Raw genomic sequence first — 17,881 nt, 5'->3', positions numbered from 1 at the left:
GAGATTGTAAGCCCCTCTGAGACTCCTTTGGGTAGTGAAGGTATAAATTCAATTTCCTCCTCCTCTCCTCCTCCTCCTCCTCATCTTCTTCTCCTCCTCCTCTTTTCCTCCTCCTCCTCTCCTCCTCCTCCTCCTCTTCTTCTTTTCTCCTCCTCCTCCTCCTCCTCCTCTCCTCCTTCTTCTCCTCCTTCTTCTTCTCCTCCTCCTCCTCCAGCATCTCTAGGCAGCATACACAGCTGGGAGCACAGGTGACAAAGCACCTGGAAGCAGGCAGTGGAAGGAGGAGAGCAGGGGCATCAGAGAAGAGTGAGGAGTCAGCAGCAGTGGGCCCTGACGGAATCCCTGGACCCCGGCAGATGCCCCACTTCAGACTATGCTGATGCCAGACCAGCTGAGGAAAGAGGAGAGGTAGGATTTATACCTCACCCTTCATTCGGAGTCACAGAGTGGCTTACAAACTCCTTTCCCTTCCCCCTCCCCACAACAGACACCCTGTGTGAAGTAGGCAGGGCTGAGAGAGCTCTTTTGAGGACTGCTCTTGAGAGAACAGCTCTGAGAGAACTTGTGACTGGCCCAAGGTCATCTTGCAGGTGCAAGTGGAGGAGTGGGGAATCAAACCCAGTTCTCCCAGATTAGAGTCCGCGCACTTAACCACTGCACCAAACTGGCTCTCTGAGGACCCATTAAAATGGCGGGGTCTCCTTCTCTGGAGGTTTTCAAGCAGAGGCTCGATGGCCATCTGACCGCAATGTTGATACTGTGGACTGAGGCAGATCATGAGAGGGAGGGCAGGAAGGGTTGCCTCAGTGCTTAGTTCTCGTGGCCCTTTCTTGACCCAGTGCTGCTCACCATTTTTGGGGTCAGGAATCATTTTTTCTCCAGGCCAGTTTGGGCAGGGATCCTGGAGGGTTTTTTGCCATCTTCTGGACATGGAAGAGGGGTCACTCGTGTGTGTGTGTGTGGGGGAAGTATTTGTGAATTTCCTGCATTGTGCAGAGGGTTGGACTAGATGACCCTGGAGGCCCCTTCCAACTCTATGATTCTATGAAAAGATGTGATCACCACTACCTTGTCTGTCTTCGCAGCATTATTTCCTGTCAAATCGGAGGCTTGCTTTTAGCGCCTCTCTTTTTCCCAGTGGTTGTCACATGGAACTCACATCGGGCCATGGGAGGGGGGAGGAAGGAAGGAAAGCGGCGATGGAACGTTAACTAAGCAAGCAATCTGCAGTTGATAAACAAGCTCATTAGTTCAATTATCTCAGTAATTGACACTGTCTCCGCAAGCTGGAAAGCAAAACAGATCGTAGCAGGAGCATTTTCGGCCGTGTGTTCAGAGAAAAAATAATTAAAATTTTTAAAAAAACATACATTGTAAGAACTGGGGGGTGGGATCAAAATTGACCTTTGATGGCGGACATGCTTCTAATTGGGGAGTTTTGTTTCCGCACGGCTGTCGCTCTTCGAATGGCACCAGAGAGGAAACACAGCTGTTACAACTGATAATACATTATCTGCTTTGTGAAACACCATCTTTTTTCTTGTGGATCCATCTCGATGGCAAAGTACTTAGAGTATCCTGGTTACATACCATTTTGACCATCTGTCCTGGATGACTGATAACAGACCGACGGGCTCTGAAGATATACCTTTCTGTTGCACAAAACTGGAAACCTGGCCTGAAATAGTGTGAGAGCTATTTCCCCCCAACCATTTTGACTACCTGTTCTGGACTACTGATAATACACTGATTTTAGTATTGTAGATTTTCTGGGCTGTATGGCCATGGTCTTGGCATTGTAGGACCTGACGTTTCACCAGTAGATGGGACTGGCATCCTCAGAGGTATAACACAGAAAGATGGAGTACTTTCTGTGTCAAGGTGAGAAGAAAAATGGTAGGCAGGTAATTTATATCTACTCAGGAAGGTGGGGGTAGGGCTGAGTCATTATCTTGTAGAAGTTCCCTAGGCTGTGCTATGCTAATGGAGGAGCTTTCCTGAGGAGGTTCTTTTGCATATGGATTGGCTGTTGAAATTCTAATTTTATCTGTAGTGCTCTTGTAAGATGTAGAGAATTTTGTGTTCTTCAGGACAGGAAACCATGGTGAAGTTTATATGGTGAAGTTTGGTATAGTGGTTAAGTGTGCGGACTCTAATCTGGGAGAACCGGGTTTGATTCCCCACTCCTCCACTTGCACCTGGCTGGATGACCTTGGGCAAGCCGTAGTTCTGATAAGAGCTGTCCTTGAAAAAGAGCAGTTTCTGTCAAGAGCTCTCTCAGCCCCACCCACCTCACAGGGTGTCTGTTGTGGGGAGGGGAAGGGAAGGGAGTTTGTAAGCTGCTCTGGGACACCTTTGGGTAGTGAAGGGCGGGGTATAAATCCAATCTCTTCTCTTCTTCTTCTTCTTTCCTGTTGAAATTGTGTTTATGCTTATGAATTTCAATGGCTTCCCTGCATAATCTGACATGGTAAGTCAGCTTCCTAGCAGACAACACATCCCCCCCCCTCAACATTTTGACCGACTTGCTATTCCACAAAGTGTCAGACCGCTATTTAAAGTTCAGACTATTTTGCAGCCTGGGCCATTCTCTGCAACCGACTTAATTGAACAATATCTTGCCGAATGAGTCACCGTTCCTCCCCCGCTCCCAGATCCACAGTAACTGATGAGAAATCTGTTGCTTTCTTTAGGACACTTATCACTGCAGTTGTCGCTGGGCGTTAATATTTGTGGCATTCATCCTTGGCATAGCTGGGAGGAAAGAAATGAGAAAAACTGCCTTGGTTTTTGAATGTCATTCTCACCCACCAGAGGAGGTCTGGAAAAAGCCAGTTTGTGCTGAGACAGAGGAGAAAGAAGAAAGTTTGTAGAAAGTGGGTGATCCGTGATTGTAAGAACCCGCCGCCAGGGGTTAGCTATATATGCGTTGTTGTTTTTTTCCAGGTACAGTGCTACATTTAGAGGGGTGGGGGAAAGTGCCGGCAAGCCGTGGATGACTTATGACGACCCTTTATGGAGTTTTCAAGGCAAGAAATGCACAGAGGTGGTTTGCCATTGCCTTTCTAGGAGGAGGAGGAGGAGGAGGAGGAGGAGGAGGTGGTTGGATTTATACCCCGCCCTTCACTTCCCAAAGGAGTCTCAGAGCAGCTTACAAACTCCTTTCCTTTCCCCTCCCCACAACAGACACCCTGTGAGGTAGGTGGGGCTGAGAGAACTCTGACAGAAACTGCTCTTTTTCAAGAACAGCTGTGCCAGAATTATGGCTTGCCCAAGGCCTAGAGCACCACATTATGCGCCCATAGGAAGCCGTGGCCCATATCGGACTTCAGTTTTTACCGGAACTTCAAACAGTAAAAAAATCTATATTTTACAGAATCGGCGAACACGAGATGACAGGACAGTCCTTTACCGCGCATGTACCAGCTTTTTCTCTCGCCGTTTTCATGAGGCGAGCGCCTAGCCACGTAGTGACTAGGTCACTGGAGAGTGCAGGAGAATTTTTGGGCCGGAAGCTACATGTCATCAGAATGCAACATTTTATTTTTTGTGGTCCCTCCCCTCATTACCTTGTGTTCGAAAAACTTAGCACGGTTGCTGTGGGTTTGGATACGTCATCAACGTGCAACGATTTATCTGTTTTTGAATTTTTGGGAGAATCGTGGACATTGGTAAAGGTGGCTTGCCCAAGGTCATCCACCCAGGTGCAAGTGGAGGAGTGGGGAATCAAACCTGGTTCTCCCAGATTAGAGTCCGCACACTTAACCACTACACCCAACTAGAAGAAGAAGAGATTGGATTTATACCCCACCCCTCACTACCTGAAGGAGTCTCAGAGCAGCTTACAATCTCCTTCCCCTTCCCCTCCCCACAACAGACACCCTGTGAGGTAAGTGGGGCTAAGAGAGCTCTTTTGAGAAACGCTCTTCAGATAACAGCTCTGAAAGAATCTGCAACTGACCCAAGGTCACACCAGCAGCTGCCTGTGGAGGAGTCGGGAATCAAACCTGGTTCTCCCAGATTAGAGTTCACGTTCCAAACCACTACACCAAACTGGACTTCCTTGGTGGTCTCCTCTCCAAGTGCTCACTAGGGCTGACCCTGCTTAGCTTCTGAGATCTGATGAGACCGGGCTAGACTGGGCCACCCACGTCAGGGAGGCGCCTCTTTAATGCCTCATTGCTTGCATCTTACCTGTTTGGCCTGTCTCTTTGCAAAAAGGGTGTATTTTATAATATATAATTCCTCTGGTTTCCAGGACTCTCTGACTCTGAAACATAGCTTGCATAGCTGTTCTAGGAAGGAAGAAGTACAAAATGCTCTAAATAATAATAATAATGATAATAATATAAATACACAACCATCAATAGCTACTAGCCACAATGACTACAGGGGCACCCATGGCCAGAAGAGGTAACACTCAGAGTATCAGTACTGGGGAGCAACAACAAGGAGGCACATTGAACTCATGAAGAGAACATAAGAACATAAGAGAAGCCCATGTTGGATCAGGCCAATGGCCCATCCAGTCCAACACTCTCTCACACAGTGACCAAAAATACCAGGTGCCATCAGGAGGTCCAGCAGTGGGGCCAGGACACTAGAAGCCCTCCCACTGTTGCCCCCCCCAAGCACCAAGAATACAGAGCATCACTTGCCCCAGACTGAGATTCCTATCGTAAGAACATAAGAGAAGCGAGTGTTGGATCAGGCCAATGGACCATTCAGCCCAACACTCTGTCACACAGTGGCCAAAAATACCAGGTGCCATCAGGAGGTCCATAAGAGGGGCCAGGACACCAGAAGTCCTTCCACTGTTGCCTCCCTCCAAGCACCAAGAAAACAGAGCGTCACTTGCCCCAGACTAAGAGTTCCTACCATAAGAACATAAGAGAAGCCAGTGTTGGATCAGGCCAATGGCCCACCCAGTCCAACACTCTGTCGCACAGTGGCCAAAAATACCAGGTGCCATCAGGAGGTCCATAAGAGGGGCCAGGGCACCAGAAGCCCTCCCACTGTTGCCCCCCACCAAACACCAAGAATACAGAGCATCACTTTCCCCAGCCTGAGAGTTCCTATCATAAGAACATAAGAGAAGCCAGTGTTGGATCAGGACAATGGCCCATCCAGTACAACATTCTGTCGCACACTGGCCAAAAATACCAGGTGCCATCAGGAGGTCCATCAGTGGGGCCAGAACACTAGAAGCCCTCCTACTGTTGCCCCCCCCCCAAGCAGCAAGAATACAGTGCATCACTTGCCCCAGACACAGAGTTCCTACCATAAGAACATAAGAGAAGCCAACGTTAGATCAGGCCAATGGCCCATCCAGTCCAACACTCTGTCACACAGTGCCCAAAAATACCAGGTGCCATCAGGAGGTCCATCAGTGGGGCCAGGACACTAGGAGCCCTCCCACTGTTAACCCCCTCCCCACCCAAGCACCAAGAATACAGAGTATCCCTTTCCCCAGCCTGAGAGTTCCTATCTATGCCTTGTAGCTAATAGCCACTTATGGACCTCTGCTCCAGATGTTTATCCAATTCCCTCTTGAAGAGGCCTCATACTGAGTCCGAACCTTGGTCTAGCAAAGTCACTTTGGCAGCAGCCCTGTAGAGTCTCAGGCAGAGGACTTTCCCATCACCTGGTTCTCCCTCTCCCAAAAGACTAGAACTCGAGGGCTTCCAATGAAGCTGATGGGCAGTAGATTCAGAATGGACAAAAGGGAATACCACTTAACAGAGAGAGTGATTCAAAGATGGAATTCACTGCCAGAGAATGCCATGATGGCCACAGGAATAGACAGCTTGAAAAGGGGATGTGAAAGATTCATGGAGGGTAAGTCTATCAATGGCTACTAGCCATGGTGGCTGAGGGGAACCTCCACATTCAGAGGCACTCCAGAGGCAACATCAGGGAAAGGCCTCAGCCTCTCATCCCTGTTGTTGACCCTCCAGAGGAACTGGTTGGCCACTGTGTGAGACAGGAGGCTGGACTAGATGGACCTTCAGTGGTCTGATCTAGCAGGGCTGTTCTAATGTTCTTATGAAGGCCTCGGCCTCCATGCCCTGTTGTGGGCCCTCCAGAAGAACCAGTTGGCCACTGTGCGAGACCGGATGCTGGACTAGATGGAATTTCAGTGGTCTGATCCAGCAGGGATGTTCTAATGTTCTTATGAAGGCCTCGGCCTCTCTCCCCTGTTGTGGGCCCTCCAGAGGAACCTGTGGGCCACTGTGTGAGACAGGATGCTGGACTAGATGGACCTTCAGTGGTCTGATCTAGCAGAGCTGTTCTAATGTTCTTATGAAGGCCTCGGCCTCTCTGCCCTGTTGTGGGCCCTCCAGAGGAACCAGTTGGCCGCTGTGTGAGACAGGAGGCTGGACTAGATGGACCCTTGATCTGATCCAGCATGGCTCTTCTGATGTTATCTTATGTTCTTATGAGATGCCAGGGATTGAACCTGGGGGCTTCTTTATGCAAAGCTGCGGCTCTTCCACTGAGCCGAGGCGCCTGACCTGCTAGCAGGCCTTCTATAGGCAACTGACTGGCCACTGTGTGAAACAGAACAGAACACTGGATCGGATGGTCTATTGGTCTGATGCAACACAACCATTCATAGGTAACTAATCTATCCCCCATACTTTGACTGCAGGCCCACTTACTTCAATATGGCGGCATCATATTTAAGAGTGTTTGCCTCGGAGCCTTTTCCTGTGCTTCAAGAGATCCTGGAATGCACTCAGCGGCTCAAATGCTGTTTTACTAGCATCCCTCTTAACATCTCCGTTGGCAAAATATGGATGGGAATGCATACAGAACCTCAGAAGACATCAGGTTCTCTACATAGAAATGTTGAAGTTTATATTTTGTATTTTAAAAAATGATTTTTAGTCCTCCCCATGATTTTTAACTTACTTGCATGTTCTTCTTACTACTGAAGCTAGACATACCAAATGTATTCTATAAATCCCAGATATTTACAGAAGCTCGGGTAGGCTTCTATATTGTCACTACCTTGGTCATCTGTGACAAATAAGAATTCTTTGCAGGTGGTCAAGCAAAGAAGAATTAGAAAAAAGCCCCCCCCCCCTTAAGCTATAAATTACAAAAATGGGACAACCTTGCTGGATCAGACTAATGTCCCTTTAATTACATTCATTTAGGTAATTAAAATATATTTTTTCTCCCCAGAGGGTAATCAAATCAGCTGTGGTGCAGGGAACATTTCCCCTTATAACTTTGCAAGGAAATGGGCTAGTGTCTAAAAAAAATAGAAAGCTGGGAATTCAGTGATCATGACAATAGATTGTCAGAACATTAGCATGCACATTTACAAAGCAGAAGTTTCTCACTATGTAATATCTCTAAAAAAAAAAATTACATGAGATATTCTAGCGGTTCCATTCGAGTGTTTTTTTTTAATTGAGCTAACTAAACAGCAGATAACAAAAACACATCTTGCACCTGCTCAGCACAGGTGTGTGTGGGCGCACTGCTGTCAATGTGTTGGTGAGCTGGCAACTCTGGTGGAATGTGTTCCATGTTGCACACCAAGTGCCTGGGTTAGAGCAGATAGCGTAAAAGAAAGAACAATGCTATCTCGTCTGCAGATAATTCCACCGTCAAGAAGAGTGGCTGTGCAGGTTTTTGGACCTTTAGCTACAACTCCACAAATGCAATTGTTGCCCTGACCTGAATGGTCCAGCTTAGCTCAATCTCGTCAGATGCTGGAAGTTAAGCAGGGTCAGGTTGGAGACTTCTATGAAAATCCAGGGTTGCTGTGCAGAGGCAGGCAATGGCAAACCACCTCTGTTCCTCTGCCCTAAGCTTGGTGGCCCAGGCTAGCCCAATCTCATCAGTTCTCAGAAGCTAAGCAGGGTTGACCTTTCTTAGTACTTGGACGGGAGACCACCCGGGAAGTCCAGGTTTGCTATGCAGAGGCAGGCAATGGCAAACCACCTCTGTTCCTCTGCCCTAAGCTTGGTGGCCCAGTGTCAGGTCCCCACAGCAACAACAGAGTACACACTTGCTAGAAGGTTATACATTTATTGAAGCCATGAAGCACATGAACAGGATCACTGTTAGGAATAATGAAAACCTGAGCAGCATGAAAGGTTAAAGCAAATTCATAATCACACTGGCCAATAATCAGGATTCCCGCGCGCGGCCAAGGGGTCCCACGTGCGCCTAAACCTTGGGAAGCAACGGTTACTGAAAAGTAAACATGTATGCCGTTCCCACGGCTTCTCCTAATTAAAGACAAAGCAGGGCTCCTCTGCTCTCCTCCTGCGGCCTTGGGGAGATAGCGTTACAGAAAAGCAGGACTTGTGTACACTGAAAGGAATGCAGAGCTGAGAAGAGAAGGGGCGCATGAAAAGTCAAGCGCCTCGATGGAGTGGGGGTGGAACCATGGATGACCATATACACATCAGATCAATAGAAACAAACATTTGGCAGCTTGCTGACACCCAGGCTAGCCCAATCTCATCAGTTCTCAGAAGCTAAGCAGGGTTGACCTTTCTTAGTACTTGGACGGGAGACCACCCGGGAAGTCCAGGTTTGCTATGCAGAGGCAGGCAATAGCAAACCACCTCTGTTCCTCTGCCCTAAGCTTGATGGCCCAGGATAGCCCAGTCTTGTCAGTTCTTGGAAGCTAAGCAGGGTTGGCCTTGCTTAGTACTTGAATGGGAGACCACCAAGGAAGTCCAGGGTTGCTATGCAGAGGCAGGCAATAGCAAACCACCTCTGTTCCTCTGCCTTAACCTTGATGGCCCAGGATAGCCCAGTCTTATCAGTTCTCGGAAGCTAAGCAGGGTTGACCTTGCTTAGTACTTGAATGGGAGACCACCAAGGAAGTCCAGGGTTGCTATGCAGAGGCAGGCAGTGACAAACCACCTCTGTTCCTCTGCCTTAACCTTGATGGCCCAGGATAGCCCAGTCTTATCAGTTCTCGGAAGCTAAGCAGGGTTGACCTTGCTTAGTACTTGAATGGGAGGCCACCAAGGAAGTCCATGGTTGCTATGCAGAGGCAGGAAATGACAAACCACCTCTGTTCCTCTGCCCTAACCTTGATGGCCCAGGCTAGCCCAGTCTCATTAGTTCTTGGAAGCTAAGCATGGTTGGCCTTGCTTAGTACTTGGATGGGAGACCACCTGGGAAGCCCAGGGTTGCTATGCAGAGGCAGGCCATGGCATACCACCTCTGTTCCTCTGCCCTGATGGCCCAGGCTAGCCCAATCTCATCTCGGAAGCTAAAGGTTGGCCTTGCTTAGTACTTGGATGGGAGACCACCAAGGAAGTGCAGGGTTGCTACGCCGAGGCAGGCAATGGCAACCCACCTTTGAGATTTCTTGACTTGGAAACCATAGGGGTCTCCGTAAGTCTGCTGCAACTTGACAGACTTTCCACCATCAATTATTGCAGTGCAGTGATTATGCAGTTATTTCATTCATTCTGTGTTTGGCAATCATGTAAAGATCGGTAAATAATGGCACGGTGAGGATCCAATCTTCCTAATTTATATTTAATTGTAGATATATTTTTTTTAAAAATCCCTCTCACTTTTAATAATAATTCCCGAACATAAATACACTTATATTTAGAGAGAAGAAGGCTGGGGAAAAAAATTGGGAAATTAATTGGGAAAACACCGGTGAAAGTGCGGCTAATTAGAGCCGCACCAAAATAGAGACGCTGCAGGCGGGATCCCACGATCAGATGCCGGGGAGGAAGAGACGAGTGGGAGGGGGAGGCTGCCAAACTGTGCATGCTTGAGCATGCGCACATCGGCCGGGGGCCGGGGATGTGGCGGCGCAAGGACGCACCGCCGATCCCACGGCCGCACTTGCGGCGGCCCTTTCGATTGAACCACCCGGTTAGGTGATTCTTTTTTGGTGCGCTTTTTCGGCAGAAGGGACGGATGGGGGACGGGCGCAGCATGATTCCCAGATGTTGCGGTGGGATCGCGCCCGTTTGCTGCGGCCCCGATCCGTCCCTCTCCTGGCCCAAAACCCCTCGTGTGGACAGGGCCTTAGATAATATAATTTTAAATGAGTTTATAAACCAAGATTTTCTGGGCATTCCAGGCCTCTGAATGTTGAACATTGACCAAAACATTTTTTCAAAAGGTGAAACATTTTATTTGGCCCACGGTTCCCTGCCTGGATTGCCAACGGCTTTCGAGTCTGCTATTTTTGCAAGGTATCATGTGAACCAGGCTGAATTCTGAAACTTTCTAGATTCACAAGAAAGGGGGGGGGGAGAGAGAAACCAATTCAAATTGCCAAAGGCTACCCTGATTAATAAATACTATTAACCTGTTCATTCACACCTCTTTTTCATACTCCATCTCTCTGGAAACATTTGAGGTTGCATTTAGTAGAATAATTACAAGTAGTCCAACACCTAACCCTCTATAACTACAAAACAATGAACAAAATTTGAATTCAGTGGCACCTCTAAGAGCAACAAAGTTTTATTCAAGGTATGAGCTTTTGTGTGCATGCAAAATCTACTGCTTCAGACCAACACAGCTACTCACCTGGATCTACAAAACGATGCAAGAGTAGTAACACAAAACCAAGCAAGGAGGAGGAGCTGTGTCCCAAAAAAACTCACTCGGAAACGTTTCTGGTGATTCCTAAAGCTACCCAAAGTAAGATCACAATACATGCAACAATGTGTATCACCCCCTGCCCCTGCCCCTCCAAGCTTCCACCAGACCACAAGTCACATCCTGGCAACCAGTAACTTCTACCATAGAGTTCTGCCCACAAACCAGAGTTCTGCTCCCCAATGTCCCTGACATGTATCTCCCCCCATGTCACACCCCTAATGTAGCCAATCCTCCAAGAGCTTACAGTAGCCCCTGTAAGAAGAGCACTGTAAGCTCTTGGAGGATTGGCTACATTAGGGGTGTGTCGCCTAACATGCAAAGGAGTTCCTGCTACAAAAAGAGCCCTGATTAGGCATGTTGTGTGTATTTCTGGCTTCTTGCTTGTTTTTGGGGGGGTAATTCCCACCGCCACCTAGCTGGCTGCTGGCGAAGAGGAACACCCCAAATCAGGGGATGCCTGCCCACACTGGGGAGGGGGGGTGTCCTGGCATCACTACACTCAGCCCAGAACCTTGGTGTCACAGTATAGTCGCAGCTCTGGACTGGTAAATGCCTGGAGAGGTATTCTCTCAATAGGGTCAACCTAGCCTCAACTCTAAACCCAGAAATAAAGACAACGGAAGCATTAGAGATTTGTGGTGAACCTGAGGCATGCTCTACAGTACAAGAAGATGCAAGATCAGTAAGCAAAAGCTCCCTCAGGAAAATAATATTTCTGCTGAGCGCAAAACAACATCAGTGCAACAAATGAAGGGAATTCAGAAAATATGCAGTCCACCTCCACCACGGGCCCGTAGCCAGAATTTTTTTTGGGGGTAAAGAGGGAGCAGTAACTGCCGGAGGGGGAGCGGGAGGAAGCGGGAAACCCAGCAGGGGAGGGGAGAATGGGGGAGGGAGGGGGAGATACACATCTAGGCAATCCATCTCCCACAAGGGTTTCCCTACTGAAGCCTGCCTGGCTCCTGAGGAAGTGGGAGGTGCCGACACGGCGCAATAGCATGAGAGAGCCAGAGAGAGAGAGATAGAGAGAGTGGTATGCTCTTGCCTCTTACCTGGTCGGTCCTCCAGGAACTGCTGTGGCAGGTGCCTCCTCTTCCTGGCTGGGTGTGCCCAGGGCTCCCTTATTGGTGGCCACCGCCACCTCTTCTCGCTGCTTGCTCCAGCTGCTTGGACCGCCCTCGTGGATGTGCGCTGGCCACCTTACGGGGGAGCATGCCTGGCCACCCATGGCAGCCAGTCCTGGGCACAGCCCAGCCTACATGGCCACCCTGTTGACCCGACTCCTCCTTAGGCACTTGGGCAGGGGGTGGCCGCTTGGCCAGCAGTGAGCCAGGAGGGAAGCCGGAGCAGGAGCCGGGGAGCAGGAGGGGAGGGAGAGGCATTGTCTCAATGGGCCTTCCAGCTTCCGCAGCTGAAGTCAGCTGCGGAAGCAGTAAGGCCCGATGAGTCTGCACCTCTCCCTCCCTCCTCTCCCCTTTCCTCCTGCTCAGCCTCGGCCCTCCTGCTCAGCCTCGACCAACCACACAGCAGCAGGGGCAGAGGTGGAGCAGAGGCCAACGCTGCCAATGAGGGGGAAGCTGCAGGAGGGTCTGGCATGATCCGTGAGAGGGCAGGGCACATCTGTGGGGGGCACTGCCCCTGCCAGCCCCCTCCCCATGGCTACGGGCCTGCTCTGCCAGTAGGGTTGCCAATTCTGGGTTGGGAAATTCCTACAGTATTTGGGGGTGGGGCCTAGGGAGGAGATGGACTTCTGTGGAGGATAATGCCATAGAGTCCACTCTCCAAAGCAGCTATTTTCTCCAGGGGAACTGATCTCTGTAGTCTGGAGACGAGCAGTAATTCCAGAAAGTCTCCAGGACTTGCTTGGAAAGTTGGTAAACAGTACAGGGGTTGCAGTATACAGAATCAACAAAAACAGAAATACTGCAAGTGTGCATAAATATATTCTTAAATATTTTTCAGTCTTATGAACATACAAAAATACAATCTTTATCTCTCAAGCATAACACTAATACAATGATTTCATGTTGTTACAGATGATAAGATGATGAGATGATAAGATGATGGGCGAAATTCTCCGGAATACCTTCCGTTTCGTTTCATGAAAACTTCTTCCACATCAATACGATAAGCCGTCTTCATCAATTCATAGAAATTCCATAAGGGTTCAGTGGTTTTCACAGAAGGGAAATATTCATTCTCTTCAGAGTGTGAACAGCCCGTTGTATTATACTCTGAAGAAATCATTGTATTAGTGTTATGCTTGAGAGATAAAGATTGTATTTTTGTATGCTCATAAGATTGAAAAATATTTCAGAATATATTTATGCACACTTGCAGTATTTCTGTTTTTGTTGATTCTTGCTTGGAAAGTTGGCGACCCTAACCTCCGGGCTGAGGAGGACTGGTAGAGGAACAGCTTCCTCTTATATTTACCATTCTGTGGGTCTTCTTTGGGGAGATCCCGTGCGCTCTCTGAGAACTATGGAACAAAAAAATGGTCATGCGTAAGGGTATTCCCCATACCTCTGAAGCAGCAGGCTTGCAGTAACCGGCGCCAAACACCAGATTTTCAAGGGACATCCCGGTGGGATCTGGGCCTGTTTCCAAGCTGCCTTTCCCAAGCCATGAACCTTTCCCGGGACGAGCAAAGCTAGACAGCGAAAGGGTAACAAAGGGAACAAAGTCAGAAGCATCAGCGATACAGTGTATTCCAAAGCCCTCGTCCTCCATCACTCCCCTTGTGACCTAAGTAGAAGAAGAAAAACAGATTGGATTTATACCCCTCCCTTCACTACCCAAAGGAGTCTCAGAGCAGTTTACAATCTCCTTTCCCTTCCCCTTCCCCTCTCCACAACAGGCACCCTGTGAGGTAGGTGGGGCTGAGAGAGATCTTTCGAGGACTGCTCCTGGGAGAATAGCTCTGAAAGAATTTGGGACTGGCCCAACACCAGCAGCTGTATGTGGAGGAGTGGGGAGTCCGTGCTCTTAACCACTACACCACTGCACCAAACTGGCAAGTTACGTTTATGGCTCATCACATTTTGCTGTTTTATAATTGCAACAGAAGAAGAAGAAGAAGAAGAAGAGGAGGAGGAGGAGGAGGAGGAGAAGGAGGAGGAGGAGGAGGAGGAGATTGGATTTATACCCCGCCCTTCACTTGGAGTCTCAGAGCAGCGTACAAACTCCTTTCCCTTCCCCTCCCCACAACAGACACCCTGTGAGGTGGGTGGGGCTGAGAGAACTCTGACACAAACTGCTCTTTTTCAAGGACAGCTGTGCCAGAACTAGGGCTTGCCCAAGGTCATCCAGCCAGGTGTGAGTGGAGGAGTGGGGAATCAAACCCAGTTCTCCCAGATTAGAGTCCACGCACTTAACCACTACACCAAACTGGCTCCCACTCTACCAATGAACACTCTACCAAAGCTCCATCAAGTCAAGTGGTTTTCAAGTAATATTCTAGGCTTCCTGGTAGGCTAGTTAGGCATTTCCTTCGGCAAGAAGGGCTGCTAATGGCAGGCACACTTCCTCGAAAGATAGCTTGTTGACCATTCTCAAGGATTCACAAGGATACTCGCTGGGCGTTCAGACCATAATGAATCGAAAAGCAAACTAATGTTGTAATGAATCTGAAACAGAAGGTTAATCACCATCAGTAATGTTAGATCTGTCTATTACTCTGGCTCCTGGTTGTCTGGCAAAGAGTTCACGGAGGTCAGACACAGAGGAGAGAGCAGAGAGGAGAGTGACTGAGTAGCCATGTAACTAGGGTTGCCAACCCCCAGGTCCGGGTGGGGGGTTTCCCCCACCCCCGGTGGGAAAGCCCCACCCCAAGAGCAACCACCCGCCTAGCCACCCCTTTCCCTCCCCTCCTGCCAGATTTAAAGGGCTTCAGCTGATTGGCGGCGGGGATCCATGTGGCCCACTGATCGCCTGGAGGGCCCTTTAAATCAAGCAGGAGGAAGGAAGAGGGGCGACTGTGGGCCACACACTCAGCTCGCAAAAAAGAAAAAAAAAACCTTGAAAGGGTCTTTTTGTGAGTGGGGTGGGGGCTGCGGTGCACGGGGCTGGGGGGAATCAACTGAAGCCCTTTAAATCTGGCAGGAGGTGAGGGAGAGGGGAGGCTGGGCGGGTGGTCATGCTTGGGGGTGGGGATTGGGGGCATCCCCACCCAACCCCGGAAGGCCCTTAAATCCCCCCACTGGAGTGAGAAGGGGACCTGGAAACCCTATGTGTAACTGATAGGGACATCTTCCAGTCAGATACACACACACACACACATGTATGTATGTTTGTATGTATGTTTGAATGTATGTATGTATGTATGTATGTATGTATGTATGTATGTATGTATGTATCCAGGGCCGGCTCTTCTATAAGGCAGTGTTAGGCAGCTGCCTGGCGGCACCACATGAGTAGAATGCCTGCACTAGGGTTGCCAAGTCGGGTGTTGCGCCGCAGCGGGGGACTCCCAGCTGGCATCCGGAGTGTGTGCACGTCACCTGGAAGTGACGACGCCAGGCACGCTGGGGGCGGGGCCACAACCATCCGAGGGAAAAACATAGAGTTTTCCCTCGGATGACCGTGGCCCCGCCCCCAGTGTGCCCGGCATGTTCGCGTCACTTGCGGGTGACGCGCACGTTGGGGTGGCCCCGCCCCCAGCGTGCCCGGCATGGTCGCGTCACTTCCAGGTGATGTGCACGTTGGGGTGGCCCCACCCCCAGCGTGCCCGGCATGATCGCGTCACTTCTGGGTGACGTGCACGTTGGGTTGAGGCTCCCCCCGGGGCCCAATCTGCCAGTGGCGGGGAAGGGGCCTCTGGGGCGGGGTTTTCCCTGCCCCCTGGGGGGACTTGGCAAGCCTAGCCCACACTGGCCTGCTGCGACCACCCCCACTACAGTTCCCCTCCCTCGCCAAAAGCCCTTCGCCTTGATCTGCTGCTGGGGGGAGTCATTGCCCCCCTGCTGGGCCTGGGCAGGTTGGGTGAGTGAGCGAGGGGGGGGGGTTCTGAGGGGCTCTGCTTCTGTATCCATCCAGTGGCCGATCAGAAGCCTTGCTGGGCCAAAGCCCCACCTGCCCCCACCCATTTTCTAAAAACATTTGGCAGGCACCAGGGGAGGTATCGGTGGGTATCATGGAAACCACGAGCACCAAGTTGGGAAAACCTTTGCTAGATGGACCAACGGTCTTTCTTGAAATACGAGAGCTTCACGTATATTGCATCTGGCAGGGCTTCTTTTGTAGAAAAAGCCCAGCAGGAACTCATTAGCATAGTAGGTCACACCCAACAGCAGAAACCCATTAGCATATTGGGCCACACCCGTGACAGCACCGCTCATTAGCACATTAGGCCACACCCCCATGTTACCAGAAGTGTGGTCATCCAGCCACACCTACCTTTGGCTTCTTATTCTGTTTACCTTGTTTGTTGTCAAAACCCAGGGCCTTTTTTGTAGCAGGAACTCCTTTGCATGTTAGGCCACACACCCCTAATGTAGCCAATCCTAATGAGTTTCTGCTGTTGGGTGTGGCCTGTTATGCTAATGAGGTCCTGCTGGACGAGGCCAACTTGGGAGCCAGCCGGAACTCCGCTCCTGTCCGTTCCTGCCCCAAAATAGCCCTGGATCTGGATCTGTTTTTGTCTATTCTCACACCCACAGTGTCAGTGCTTGTTTCTTCATGGACCTTTACCTGATGAGGGGTTGGTGTAAGGCCACCAGGGAGGCGTGCACCGTCACAGAGATCGCAGACAGGTGGAAGTAGTCGAACATGACAGGGACATGGTGGTGCAGGCCTCTCCGCGGATGGAAGTGGAGCCCCAGAGTGCGGCTGCTGATCACCGGGACTGCCGAGACGTCTTTCAGCCTGGGAAGAAAGAAAGCGGAGGAAGGTCTTCCATCAGTTCAGTCTGCTGCAGCGGTACGGACCTAGAGAGGATGGGGTTTTGATCACTGGGCAGGGTTTCCCTCGGCAGCCAGGAACATTTCCCAGGGTGCTTCACTCTTAATTGTGCTGGTAGGAAGAGTGTCGATATTACGACATGGTTGTAAGAAACCGAAAGCGACTTGTGTTCCCCGATTCACAGATTCATTCCCTCCCCCCCAAAATGTAGCAATTGGCCCTAAACTGATTTCTGTCGTTTTGTAAGAAGCTGTTGATACAGCCTGTTGGGGTGAGCCGTTCTTGAGCAATACAAAAAAATTAAATCAGAAGATTTATTTTTTTGGCTAAACGTTAAGAAGAACTCCCCGGCAGTTTGAGCGGTTCCTCAGTGGAACAGGCTTCCTCGTGAGGTGGTGGGCTCTCCTTCTTTGGAGGTTTTCAAGCAGAGGCTAGATGGCCATCTGACAGCAGTGCTGATTCTGTGAAGTTAGGCATATCATGAGAGGGAGGGCGGGAAGGGTTGCCTCAGTGCTTAGTTCTCCTGGCCCTTTCTGACACGCCCGGGGAAATGCTGATTGCCACTTTGGGGACAGGAAGCAATTTTTCTCCAGGCCAGTTTGGCTGGAGATCATGGAGGGGTTTATTTTGTCATCTTCTGGGCATGGAACAGGGTTCACTGGGGGTATGGGGGGGAGGTATTTGTGAATTTCCTGCCTTGTGCAGGGGGTTGGGTTCCAGTTCTATGATTCTCTGTACCTTTTCTACAAACTGAATGCACACTGAAAAACTAGAAAGGCTGTGGTTCAGTGGAAAAGCCCCTGCTTGGCCTGCAGAAGGTCCCTGGTTCAATCCCCGGCATCTCCACTTAAAAAGGATCAGGGAGCAGGTGATGTGAAAGACCTCCACCTGAGACCCTGGAGAGCTGCCACCAGTCTGGGTGGCAATACTGATCTTGATGGACTGATGGTCTGGTTCGGTATAAGACAGCTTCACGGGTCCATGTGAGTCTGTGCCGACAGACTTACTGTACCTTTTATAGCTTGCATTAGAGATTTGAATGCCCAGTACGAAAATACCACCACCACCCTTCTCTACTCCATAGATAAACCTGTATATGTCAAGCATCTGCTCATAAATATTAAAGAACATAAGGGAAGTCTGATGGGCTGGGCCAATGGGCACATCTCGTCTAGCATCCCGTTTCCCACAGCGGTAATGAAATGCCCTGGAAGGTCCACAACAGGAACACAGAGGCCAAAGACCCCTTGTTATTGTACCCTAGCAACTGGCCCAGCAACTTCTGAACATGAAGGATCACAGCTAAGAGCCACTGATGGACCTAGCCTAGATGAAATTCTCTTAGGATTGCAGGGGGACTCCTGAT

General features: G+C 49.9%; 1 protein-coding gene across 1 annotated transcript in view; it reads right to left on the bottom strand.

Annotated features, from left to right (window-relative positions):
• FAM135B (family with sequence similarity 135 member B) overlaps positions 1-17,881 on the bottom strand; it is a 145,126-nt gene that overhangs the window by 68,910 nt on the left and 58,335 nt on the right. The window contains exons 5-6 of the mRNA XM_015411299.1: positions 16,306-16,479; positions 13,141-13,267 (exon numbers count right to left, since the gene is read on the bottom strand). Of these exons, the coding sequence (XP_015266785.1) occupies positions 13,141-13,267; positions 16,306-16,479 (301 nt within the window). The remainder of the gene's footprint in view (positions 1-13,140; positions 13,268-16,305; positions 16,480-17,881) is intronic.

Source organism: Gekko japonicus, unplaced genomic scaffold (assembly GCF_001447785.1).
Source record: "Gekko japonicus isolate JY-2015 unplaced genomic scaffold, Gekko_japonicus_V1.1 scaffold2229, whole genome shotgun sequence".
Classification (NCBI taxonomy): Eukaryota; Metazoa; Chordata; class Lepidosauria; order Squamata; family Gekkonidae; genus Gekko; species Gekko japonicus.
The sequence above is the reverse complement of the archived record's forward strand: the minus strand, read 5'-3'. Positions and strand labels throughout refer to the sequence as shown.